The sequence below is a fragment of the Tenebrio molitor genome, chromosome 9, assembly GCF_963966145.1.
Source record: "Tenebrio molitor chromosome 9, icTenMoli1.1, whole genome shotgun sequence".
NCBI classification, from domain to species: domain Eukaryota; kingdom Metazoa; phylum Arthropoda; class Insecta; order Coleoptera; family Tenebrionidae; genus Tenebrio; species Tenebrio molitor.
In genome coordinates this window covers 18025222-18038439 of record NC_091054.1, presented here as the reverse complement: position 1 = coordinate 18038439, position 13218 = coordinate 18025222, and the positions used below count along the sequence as shown (strand labels likewise).

The 13218-nt window shown below is 35.9% G+C and overlaps 2 protein-coding genes across 5 annotated transcripts in view; both read left to right on the top strand.

The window, feature by feature from the left end:
• Nucleotides 1-366: 366 nt before the first annotated feature.
• On the top strand, nucleotides 367-3602 carry Faf2 (Fas-associated factor 2). The gene is made up of 4 exons (XM_069059370.1): nucleotides 367-959; nucleotides 1008-1191; nucleotides 2422-3007; nucleotides 3082-3602. The coding sequence occupies exons 1-4, from the start codon at nucleotides 566-568 to the stop codon at nucleotides 3259-3261; spliced, it is 1344 nt and encodes a 447-aa protein (XP_068915471.1). The 5' UTR covers nucleotides 367-565; the 3' UTR covers nucleotides 3262-3602.
• Nucleotides 3603-3726: 124 nt separating this feature from the next.
• The window catches only part of Npc1a (Niemann-Pick type C-1a), a 33560-nt gene continuing 24068 nt past the window's right edge, over nucleotides 3727-13218 (top strand). For all 4 annotated transcript variants that reach the window (XM_069059368.1, XM_069059367.1, XM_069059365.1 and 1 more), the window contains exons 1-2: nucleotides 3727-3944; nucleotides 12203-12898. In XM_069059368.1, coding sequence (XP_068915469.1) covers nucleotides 3867-3944; nucleotides 12203-12898 — 774 coding nt within the window. In that variant the 5' untranslated portion in view covers nucleotides 3727-3866. The remainder of the gene's footprint in view (nucleotides 3945-12202; nucleotides 12899-13218) is intronic.

Here is a 13218-nt window from a genome sequence, read left to right as displayed (position 1 = left end):
TTTGATCTTAAATTTCACCTATTTTGTGGAATAAAACTTTTTCGCATCGTGGGATTACATTTAAAAATTAGATTTTTTTTATTAATTCACAAATTTGCTGTATTTTGCGTTAATAATCTAACTTACTGTTTGTAAGTACAAATTGAACTTTGTCTCCAGTGCTGTTAACAACACCGAGACAACCAAAATCCCTGTTTTCAATTCATATAAAAAGTCCAAGATAAAGCGACATTGTAAAAATATTGAATCGTATCCGATTACAACATTTTTACTAATGCTGTTAAACGCAGATTTATGGTTCAGATAATTTTTTTATCGCTCGTACAGCGCGAGCTATATCTCGGCGTTGCCAACCGCGAGAACAAAACCACCAAAATCCCTGCCCCCGCTGGAAACTTTCAAGACAAAGTGACGTTTGTAAAAATAGTGTAATGCATACGATTACAAGCATTTATGTTTTATTTGTTACCGTGGCGGTGTAACTAATCGTCTGATCGTCAAATTCAACGTGTTTGATGTGCAGAACCGGTGTTCGTCCCGATCAGGCTGTGCTTTCGATAGAAAAATGAATTATCTCGGTGACAACGCTGGTTTGGGGCTCACGAGCGAACAGACCGAAAAAGTATTACAACTGCAGGATCTCACGGGCATCGATGATATGACAATATGTCGGGACGTCCTACAAAGACACCAGTGGAATCTAGAGGTGGCCGTACAAGAGCAGCTCAACATTCGAGAGGGCCGGCCTTCCATATATGCTACGGAGAGCAGGCCCCCTACTGTAATCAGCGACTTACTAGGGCAGCACATATACTACTCGATGCCGCGAGATGGGGGCGGAGGGGGCATCTTGGGCTTCGCCAAAGCCATGTTCAATTTCTTCTACAATATCTGCTATAGCACTATCCTGGCACTGTTCCAGCTGGGTAGGAGAATGATTCGGTTCGAGCCTGAAAGACGTGAGTCAGTTTTTGAGTAGTGATTGAGTGTATAAACTAGTTTTTCAGCTACTGATCCTTTGGATGATGTTCTTAGCTTTATTAGGCTGTACCAAGAGAAATATGGAGACAACCATCCAGTCTTTTATCAAGGAACTTTCTCACAGGCTCTCAATGATGCCAAAAGGGAACTACGCTTTCTTCTAGTTTATTTACATAAGGAAGACCATAATGATGCTGATTTATTTTGCAGGTAAAGTTTTTATCACATTTATGGGGAGGTTTTGCTGTGTCAGAAATAACCTTGAATGACTATTATTTAAAGTAAGCAATACTTCTTTCGATAAAGTGACTAAGGTTTTATCTAAAATTATTAAGAGTAGAAAGTCAAGGTTGTAAAAATGTATGAATCTCCATACATCAGTATCCTACTGTTACTTACACAAATCAGTATTTTTAGGTCTCAAACCTGACATGTTAAAATGTTTACAGAGTGATACAAGTTTAGATAACATTATTTTACATAACTGATATGTCAAGGTAAAACATTTGGTCTAAGGTTTTTGTTAAGATGAGATTCACATACATATTATGGTTTTTGAAATACCACAAACAATTTTTTTGATGAATAATGTTTTATATGGCCATCACAATTTCCAGACTTGACATCTATTGAAATAATTGGAACAAACCATAGATCTAAATGACAGAATGAGAAGAATTTGCAACTATTACTGAAGTGGAAGGGTGACATTTTGACACAAGAAAATTAAATTTTTGACGGTTTATTAAGTGCTTATATCTTCTTCAGGAAGAGCGATTTTTTTTTCTAATATTTTTCGAGCTCCACTGGGTCCTTCCCTACCACGCTCTGAATTCGCGAATTTTGAGACACTCTGTATAATATTTTCTTTGTAAATTTTTATACGGTAGTGTCCATATCTCTACACTGGCGTGTAGTGTTTTATTTTTTAAGGTTTTGAAAGTAATGTTATGTACATTGAAAATGTAGTACGTTTTTGCCTTGAATACTGAAACTGGTTATTCGTTTTATGCGTCCTTACTTTTTATGGACACCATTTTAGTGCCACTATAATGTACAGATATAGAATGAAATTTTTATTTGCTCTTTTTATTATTCTTTATTAACGAAATATAATTTTTCCTTTGTTGTTCCTTGGAAGAGAAAAAATTATATTCCAGGAAGAATTCATTACATATTAAAATTATATTTCTTTTGTTAAGTGCAACGACTGAATTGAATTTTCCCAATAGTTTTCTCCGGGTTTAATGAACTGATTTGTATCGATCATGTACTTTTTTTTTGTACTCTTAGAATTTATGCAAGTGGTGGCAAGGTGGCATGGTTGCCCTGGTAGATTGACTGAACCGCAACAGTTGGTAAAAACTAGTGCAACTTGAAATATATTTAAAAACGTCAAAATAGACGGACGCGTTTAATCCCACTTGCGTTATTACACAGGGAAACCTTATCTCACCCGGAGGTGGTCCAATACATCAACTCGCGCTTCATCTTCTGGGCATGCGCGCAGAGTTCTCACGAAGGCCGTCGCGCCCAAAACATGATGAAAGCGAACTCCACCCCCTTCCTGGGCATCCTAGTTTTACGAGACAACAGCATGACGGTTGTCGGCCGGATGGAGGGCTACTGCGAGCCCCACCTTCTCCTCCAGAGACTAAACACCGTGGTGGGCGACTTCGAAATCAGCCTGGTCCAGACGAGGGCCGACCGGTACGAGGCTAGTCTGAACAGGTCCCTGCGGGCCCACCAGGACGAGGCCTTCCTCGAAAGCCTGCGAGCCGACCAGGAGAAGGAGCGACGTAAGGAGGAGGAGCGATTGGCCCGGGAGGCCGAGCTACGGCGAGAGCAGGAGGAAGCGCTGGCCGAAGAGGAGCGCCGACAGAGCATCGCCAGGGAGAAAATCGAGTCTGTGGATAGAGTGCCCGATGAGCCTGAGTCACACCACCCGGACGCCGTGCACGTAGTTTTCAAATTGCCCTGCGGGAGTCGCATCGAACGGCGATTCCTCAAGACACATTCCCTGGAGGTAGGAAAAGGGTTAAATGATTTTGACAGTTGGCCCTCTGGTGAGTCGATTTTGAATTAACCGGTGCGTTTCAGGCGGTCTTCTACTTCGTGTTTTGCCACCCCAACTCTCCAGATTCCTTCGAGATAACAACAAATTTTCCAAAGAGGATACTGAAGTGCAGACCAGAGAGTTTGAACGAGAAGGTGTTGACTCTCGAAGAGGCCGGACTCAAGAACCGAGAAGTACTATTTGTCAATGATTTGGACGCCTAGTATTCATCTTAATAAATTGTTTTAATTGAAAAAATAACTCATCACTTCTAATCATTGTAAGAGGAACTTTTTCTACTATTATTTAAATATTTTGATTACTAAGTGTATTTTTCTTTGGAATTAGAGAGTCAAAGTTGTTATCAGATCAAGATGAAACTATGGATAGTTATTTTACGATGTGAAAGATGCAAATTGAATAGTTTTACATGTTGAGCATTTAACATAGACTTGTGATTTCTTTTGGATAATTTTGATATAATTAAGGAGAATGTGCATTTCCCCATTTCCATACATTATGTAAATATTGTATTTACCGAAACAAATAAATCTGTAATTATTTACATTTTCGATTAATGGACAATTTGAATTTGGCGCGCGTACAGGGGGCGCTGCGTCCCCCTACGTCAGCGAAACGTCAAGATGGGTCGATTAATGGCGTCGCGGTAATGCACGTAGCACGAACACGATCAGTGTTTCAAAGACAGTGATTTGGTAGAGTCGAGCCCCGCTATCACTTCGACCGAAGTGTGACACGCTGTGATGTATTTGTAAATTAATTTAAGTCAAAACCGACGCCCAGAGTTGATTGCAGTGCGCAGTGAGAAATGGCTAATTTCAGGGAACCTTCAAGGTTATTAAGACTTTTAAGTGAATTTCTAGTGATACTATGTCTAGTGAATGGGGTAAGTGTCGTGGCGAAACCGACCACGCGTTTCAGAACCTGTCACTTCCAAGAGAAAGTCGACGTTAGTTGCCCCGTCTTGTTGGGGGAAAAGTTCAAAATGGAAAGAAAAAGTGATAACGAGTGTCACTGATGGTTGTGACAACCGTTGTGTTGTGACGCAATTGTGAATCACCTGAGCCGTATCTGGGTCGATACGGATTTCCGAAAGGTCTGTAAACAAGTACAAGAAGCCACTCCACTACAAGAACGCTCTCCACCGTGATTGTCAAGTCCTATTGTTTTTTACGCGTCAGACACTCCATCCTTGAAATTTGGACTGGGGGGCTGTGTTGTTATCGCAATCAACGTGTATTACAAGTAATCATTATTTTCCGAGCCCGCCCTGTCGCAATTACAACTTCAATTAACCGACACTCGTGGAGTCTTCTTTTTCTTTCGTTTCGTTTCGCCGATTAGGAGAATGTCCTTGGTTTGGAGTGGCATTTCGTCTTGACCCAGATCTTAACAGGTTGATCGCGAAGGACGTGGAGAATGAAAGAGTCCAGACGACTTCGATTTGTTTATCAGAAAGTAATTTTTTTCACCGGGAAAGATCGATTCGTTCGTAACGACTAACCAATTTAATGAATTGGTCTTATTCGATTTGAATAAATATAACCGCAATCAATAGTCTTCAACTTGTTTGGTGGCGATATATTATTTAAATCATGCAATAACATTGAAAATGTTATCTACGTTGGTCGTTAAAAATTGCGCAAATTGTGGTGTCGACTCTGTGTCTTATCTATAGAGACGATCGAGGAAAATGTAAAAATAGACTGAGCTTTTTTTGCCCAACATTTGTGCACAAGTTTTAAATTATGTATAACAAATTGTAGAATGTCACGTACATTAACTAATCCAGAATTTTTTTGCAACTGGTTCAATGTACGTGAAAATTGCTTGATTAGAATATTTTTCGCTCCTCAAAGTTCGAAAACAAGAGCTTTTTAACATTTTGTTCAAGGCGTAACGAGTCAGATTTGACTATTAACGAAACCACAGTTCAGGTTTGATTTTCGATCATGGCAACGTTTGTAGACTCAAAATACAGCCGAAAATATTTTTGATGAATAATACTGTAGGTTCCCTAAAACTAGCTTGTTACTCAACTGATTTAATACGTTTTTAATAATCGGTTATTGAATGGGAATTAAAAAATCTAGGATGTTGAAAAGTATTGAATACTTACAGGTTTTATACATTGAGCAATTTCGGGGCAGGAAAAAACAGTAATAATTATGTAATTATGTTGACAAGGAGACCGATAATGATGATTATGATAATATTAATAATCACATTTTACAAAGAAAGAACAAAAATATTGAAATGACAAATTACACATAAATACAGAATTGCTCGGTTAATCGAAACTGGGTTTATTCCTCTAAACATTTGTTTTGAGTAAATTTTTACAGATAAGACTGAAAATTGAATCATTTCTTATTCATCTGATTGTAAAATGAGAATGAATGAATTGTACAGTCAGATGTACGACGAGATGTACGATATAAAATGAAAACTTGTAATTTTCTTTTGTATCGACCCAAATTTAAACGCTTGTAGAGAAAATTTGATTTTTTTTAAATTTGTAAATTATGCTACTCACCATCAGATCTCACAGATGACTCCCTTTCTCTAATTCGCTCTCTTGAAATTTTTAAAATAGCTAATCTCTATGTACTGAACACATAAATTATAAAGTAGGTCGTAATGTAGTAGACGTTGTAAATGATTTGTTTGAAAAGTAGCAGAGGATGTTTAGTTTTCTAGAATCGTCTTCAGAATTAACAAGATTTCAAGAAATTAATCCAACAACTGGAGGCAAAAACTGTTCCAAGCAACTTTGTAAATTGTAATTTTGGGACAGCTTTTAATTTGTTTGAAATTTTTTCAATTTAATATGTGATAAATACAGTGAATACAAAATTGCAACAAATAGATATTTTTTGTTGATTTTGTTGTTGGTCCACCAACAGTAAGACCAAAATTGTTTCAGAACCATTTTATAAAGAGTAACATTTCTGCATTTCCAATTTCTTTGGAAATTGTCTTGGATTTATTAATTTTCAAATTGATAATAGATACGGTGGACATGATAATAGCAACAAACACTTTTTTTTTGAGTATTTATTTTCTCAAAACTAAATATTAAAGAACTGTAGGTATCAATGATAATGTAAACTAGACAAAAATGAATAGGGAATTCCACAATTTTTCTTGGAAAGCAAAATAATTGCCCCAATCCTCCCACGTATTCTTAAACACAAGATAAATTTAAAATGTTACAAGTACTTGAAACATTACATTTAATGTGTAGACTAATATATTTTAACACATTTCATTACAAATTTTAAACGGTATTTATAAAAAATTCAAAAAAGGAAAAATTCCCTTTTCATTTTTGCCTAGTTTATTACAAACAGAAGAAGACCGCAAAATTTTTGGGTTGTTTCCTTCGTTATGTTCTTGAGTCAAAAAGCAAGAGCGCGATATTTTTGAATTCCTATTATCAATATCCTTCCTAATGGTGTTTTTGACAGTTTTCTTGCCTTTTTTCTATTTTCTTTACACCAGTGGGTCCAAATGTATTTTAAAAATTTTTCAACATTTTTCGATCATGACATTTTTACAAAGTCATTAGATTTGCTCTTTATCCAAAAAACAAGACTGCAAAATTTTTGGAATGTTTCCTTCATCCTGTTCTCCACTCAAAAAGCAAAAGTGCGAAGAGCTAAATTTATCTTTTTCCAATTTTTTTTCGATTTCATCTTCACGAAATCCTTTGACTTGTTCTCCACCCAAAAAAACAAGAGTGCAGCTTCTCTCCTTTCTGTCTCTTTCCTTTTCTGACAGTGGGACTAACAAATATGTATTTTTTTTCAATTTTATTCAACGTTTTCCATTCTTCATGAAATGTTTCGATCTTTTTTCTTCGTTCAAAAAGCAGAGGCGCAATAAAAACAAGTATTATGTTATATTCTAGAATTCTAGAATTCTAGACTTGATTCTAGATATTACTTTCGGTCAACATTTTTCTTTTTGACGTCAAGATAACTACGTACGGTCGGTGGACAAATAAAACTGGGACACTTAAAATTTAATCAATGTAAATCAGACCATTGAATTGTCAATATATTTGTCAGTCTCTATATAATATGTCATACTAAACTTAACCTACTTGTGATAAAGCCGTAATTAAACGATGCAAATTTGTAAATTTTGACTTATGTGACTGTCATTTTTGTCCCAGTTTTATTTGTCCATCGACGGTACATATATCCATTGGTCGAGGACGCGACATCATATTTGCAAAGATAATACATAAGTAGAAATGAAATTTCTTTGAGAAATTTGTCAACTTGTTTTTGTTTGTCTGTTCGAAATTAGAACGAGAATTTTTTATCAGATTTTAAAAATCTGTCAAATTGTTTTGAAATATATTTCCACGAGTTAACGAAGGATCAATAGACGCATATTTGATTTTTTAGTACTCCTATCATATCTTTTATCGTTGTTTTCTGAGTAGACGTTTGTTTATAAGATTTTTGAACCCTGAACCTGACTCATCGGGAAAGTTATCTCTATTATGATGATGTGAAAAGATTTTTTGTTTATTTTCTTTACCTTTGATTTACATTATCTAAAAAATTTTACCACACTTTTAAAAAACGAAACATTTTGAAGATGCATTTCTTTTGTTTGGCCAGAACAGGTGTCAGATGGAATTTTTCGATAATAATTTTTCACAAAAGATATTCGCAGATTAGATAGTTTTATCAGTTTTCTTTGTAAACGAGATTTTTTTCTCGATTTCTTCAATTTATCATCTAGATTTTGCATATTAACCTAAAGGCCTCTCGGCTGTCAATCAATAGATTTTTTTTTCGAGTAGCTTAGTAAGTGATTAATTCACGATTCATCTTAAAAACATCTAAAAGTAAGTAATAATATACGATTACCAAACACTAGATATTTAAGTAAATTAGAAAGAAATGCAGAACTTTTGTTATTGGAAATAAATCAAATTTGGTTCGATTTATTTTTATCCAAGACCAAAGAATTCTCAGATAGATTTTAAGAAATCGAATAAATTGCGTGGACAGTTCACCTTACAGCCTGTTTATAAATGTGAAAAATTAAATTTACACCAATGAGAAATCTTTAGTACAACATTTCGAAGGAGAAAAACTCGATGAATTAGCGCCACATCGAAATATTGACATCAGAAATAAACACGAATCATCTAAAATTAAATCGTGGTGTTTTTGCCAAGACTGTTATATTTAAGTCCACATCGCCACTTTTCGCATCGAAGGAAGCGCATTTACATCCATCACTTCCACACTTTTCCCCCACGAGTCGGATTTTTTCAATGGACGAGAATCCGTCCCAGACGTAGTTAAAATTGATCGCCTCGGAGGTGAAAAGGTTAATAGAAGTCATCGTGAGACGACACTTTTTTCCTTCTCCCATGAATTAATCCAATCAGATTCTTTGGATGTCGACCGCCGGAGTATGGGAAAGGTCGTCACCGGATTACGGTGCATGGTGCGTGTTGACTTCAAGGACGAGGTCAACAATGGTCGATGATGATGCGTAATCGTGCCATATATGTCACTGGACATTGCACACCAATGCATGTTCTATTTTACAAGAAAATCGCTTCAACCAGTTGGTCGGTTTAAAATGTAGATTCGTTCGTGTGTATTTAAATTTTTGAAAAAAAAATATTTGTCACATCGTGTGAGATGACTGGATGGTTGTGGAATGCGGTTATCTGCGTACGTCAACGTACAACAATTTATTCTTAACGATGTCAATACAATATCATAACGACCTGCTCTACGCCCAGAGACTAACCCCATTGAGAACCTATGGAGAATATAAAAACGCGAATGGCAAGCTTACGGTTTACCATTTTCATTCGCTGTTTCTTACAACTTGTTCTTGTATTTGCTTTGCCCATTTCGTCAGTTAGCTTTCTTATTCCTTCCTTATTAAAAGAAATACAAAGTGTTTGTCAATTTTTGCTTTGCACATTTTATGTGTTAGCTTCCTTATTCCTTCCTTATTAAAGGAAATATCAGTGACATTGTAAGACAAAGTCTTCGTCAATAATGTATTTATTAGCAATTGAAAATTGTAAGCATGGTTGATTTTATAAGGTAAATACTAATATGTCTGTACTACGTATGATAATTTCGACGTAATAGTTGTAGTGAAAGTAAACTAACTGAATATAAGTCATTAAAAGTGACATAACCTCTGGGTTATTTATATCCTAAAAGCTATAGAAAGTCGTAAATATTCTCCTTCTAGTCGAGAATATAATGTATACATCGTAGAAGTTGTTCTAGTTTAGAAGTACCACAGCTGAAGGAAGTAATGAGCAGATTTGTCTCAAATTTTTTGACATTCTAGTGGACTCATTCCGCTTGTGACGTCTAATTTTACATAAATCTGATATTAAATATGTACTAAATAAAAGTGGACCAATAGAGACTCCTTGCGGTAATCCTTGTGTAACATTAATTGGAAAATTTTAATTTTTTGGACTGATCTATCTACCATCACCAATGGCTCACTAATACATTTTACTCAAAATCACCATTCAAATATATTTCATTCATGAAGTTCTCATCTATTTTAAATTATTACAGTCCACATTATAATTTCAAAATGCTTGTTTCACCGGAAACTGATCATCGCTTATGGCATAATTATTTAAATTTTAATTCAAATCTACCTTCAGTGAATTTCAACTGTTCACATGAATGCGTAATGTACAAAGTGATTTTGCGGCTAATGCGATCAACAGATATCTGCTGTTTTTATTTTGTTACTACATATTAAGAGATTGATAAAAAGCTGTCTAGACGATTGCTGGGCAATAATTATTAATTAATGTTAAGATCGGTTTCGGTTTCATAATTTTATTTTGCTTCGAGATGACAAAAACAAATACAAAATGTTTTTAAAAATGGTCGACCTCAGAAATGGAGAAAAACACAACAGAATCGAAAACTTTGATTTGTTCAAATGGAATAAAATGTACATATTTGTACTATCCCACCTCCACCCGGCGGCACGGCAATTTTGCCGGAGTACATACACTATTACGGATATTACTATCAAGTAATAGTGCAGTGCTTATCAACATAATTACCGGCGTCTCGCCTCCGCATTTTGACTTTGTTGTGTATTATGTTCTGTGTCAATGTTAAGGAACTTCCTCACGATGTGACATGAGTATAATAATATACCTTTTTGAATTAATGTGTTATTTAAATCCAGAATTTTTAAATTTTTAAAAAGAGATTGCGGTACTATTCCCGTTGCTGAAATTACAAGTGGTAAAATCGAAATTTTTTCTAAACACCAAAGATTTCTCATAGCGACGGACAGCTCTAAATATTTATTAATTTTTGTGTTATATGTCTGTGTTATATTATGTGAATTTGGAACAGCTATATCTAAAAGATATGCTTGCTTTTGTTGTTTATTTAAAATTATAATGTCTGGTCTGTTATGCTTAATATGAATGTCAGTTAAAATTGTTCTATCAAAATATAACTTGTAACTGTCATTTTCCAAACAACTTTCTGGTGTATAACTATAATGTGGTTGTGTATTCTTTAATAAATTGAATTTAACAGCTAAATTCATGTGTATAATTTTAGCGAATATATCGTGACGTTTTTTATATTCGCTTTGAGCCAAAACGGTGCAAGAAGAAATGATGTGTTCAATTGTTTCCCCTTCAGTTCCGCAAATCCTACATTTATCAATTATCGATTGTAAACCGCATATGTGTTTTTTATAATTTCTTGTATTTATTACACGATCTTGTATTGCAAATATAAAACCTTCCGTCTCAGGGTGAATGTTTGATTTCTTAAGCCATGCATGAGAGGCCTGAATATTAACTTCTGGTTGTTCCAGTTCTTTAAAGTATCTCCCATGTAAAGACTTCTGTTTTAAATTTGCTATTGTGTCAGGTATATTTGGCTTAACAATGTCTGAAATTATATTATCACTTAAATTTAAAGGTGTGTAGCCTTTATCGGCTGAAACCAAAGCATTGAAAAAGGTGTTATCACGAGCTCTATTGAGGAAATAATTTTTTAGTGAAGCAATTTGATTTTTTAGCAGTATTTCTAGATTTGAAAAACCCCTACCACCGTTTTCGCGTGGTAAATTAAATCTTTCAATAGCAGATTTAGGATGGTGTTTACTAAATTTGGTAAAAAGAACTCTAGTTTTAATGTTTATGTTCTGTAAATTAGTTTTGGACCATTTTATAACACCGAAAGAATAGGTCAGTAATGGAACAGCATATGTATTAACTGCTTTAATTAAATTATTACCGTTTAATTTTGATTTTAAAATAGATTTAATTCTTAAATAAAATTGCTTTTCTAAATTTTCTTTTATAATTGAGTGTTGAATATGATTTGATTGATTAATACCTAAATATTTATAAAATTCTCCTTTATTTAAATTTTTAATGATTTCTCCTTCTTGAGTTATATATTCTAAATGTTCGTAATGACCGCGACATATTGATTGCATTTTACACTTATCAATACCAAAACTTATATTAAATTTTAATCTCAATGACAACAAACTCTGTTGGCACAAAGTTCTCAGTTTAAATTAATTAAAATAATAGTCCGCATAATTTCTATAGGGTTTAAGTCAGGGGACTGTGAAGGCAAACATCAAACACCTGATGATGAAGTACATTCTGCTACATACATATGAAGGCGGGGCGAATATATGCCCTCCAAAGCAGTATCTATAATAATAACAGTCCTAATTGAAGAAATACTATATTTTTTTTTATCTACTACTGTGCACCTTGGTTCAAAATTTAAAAATAACTGGTGAACAATTGTTTTTTAATTAATTACGCATTATTGATTTAATGAACTTAATCTGGCCTGAATGCCGTGTCACCGGGTTTTTGGTGGGCCAGAACATGATCGCCGTAATAAACGTAGTTGTAATAAAGAGCTACAGACTAGCCGAAAGTGTTTACAACTAAAACGCTTTAACTTTTCTCGTTTTATTTATAAATTCGACTGTCATTGCACGGCGGTAAATAAATAGTATGAGCGGCAATTAACGTCGTCATCCCAAATTCCTCAGGAGTGACGTAAAAATCTACACTCCACGTCACTAATTATCAGCTTTCATTGTTTTTTCTTGCAGATCTCCACCGCTCAAAATAACGCATCGACTAGCAGAAAGGACACAGAAGCCCACTGCGTTTGGTACGGTGAATGCAACGTCACACCAACCGGACTGACGCAGTATTGTCCCTACGACGGCCCCGCCAAAATCCTAACAAACACCACCGCCCTCGACAGCCTCTCGAAATGGTGCCCCCATCTCGTGCCGGCCCCCGGTCAGTCGCTGGCGGCGTGTTGCGACGCCGCCCAGGTCGCTACCTTCGCCAAGAGCATTCAGCTGGCGGCGAACTTCCTCAAGAGGTGTCCGTCGTGCATGATGAATCTGGCCAGGCACCTGTGCGACTTGACCTGCGGCGTTGACCAGACGAACTTCATGGACATCGTGGAGACGAAGAACAACAGCAAAGGACAAGAGTACATCACCGCCATCGACTTGTACATCACCAACGACTACCTGAACGGGACGTACGACTCCTGCAAGCAGATCAGCGTCCCCTCGAGCGGACAGTTGGCGATGGATCTGATGTGCGGGCCCTGGGGGGCTAGCAAGTGCTCGGCGATGAGGTGGTTCAACTTCATGGGCACCGCCGGACCGACCAATCCCTTCGTGCCTTTCCAGATCAACTACCTGAATTCCTCCGGACCCGTAGATAAGAACGGACAAGTGTTCAATCCGCTGGATCCAAAAGTCACACCGTGCAACAAAGCGTTCGACGTAAGTTCTCTTGTGTTTTATTTTGCTGGGTAATAAGACACCGGATTGATGGTCGTTTTTATCGTTTTTTCCAACGTAAATACAAGTTAAATGTCGTATTTATTGAACGTTTACTCGGTGCTGGAAAACCAAAAAAAAAAGATGTGGACAATGTAAATTGTTTGCTTTTTTTATGGGTTTGGAAGTGACGCAAAAGGTCTGTTTTTGTGTGGACTTCGAATGTCATATTGACCAGTTTCGGTAAATTTGCGATAAAAATTTAAATTCGATTTTCAAAGAGTCCGAGTCAGAAAATTGACAAAGAGTGAGAGCGAATTGTA

Bases quoted from the DNA above. Each gene is read 5' to 3' on its own strand.
- Faf2 (XM_069059370.1), top strand. From the start codon at position 566: ATGAATTATCTCGGTGACAACGCTGGTTTGGGGCTCACGAGCGAACAG. The intron at 960-1,007 runs GTGAGTCAGTTT...CTAGTTTTTCAG, and splicing joins TCGGTTCGAGCCTGAAAGAC to CTACTGATCCTTTGGATGAT. The intron at 3,008-3,081 runs GTAGGAAAAGGG...GGTGCGTTTCAG, and splicing joins TCAAGACACATTCCCTGGAG to GCGGTCTTCTACTTCGTGTT.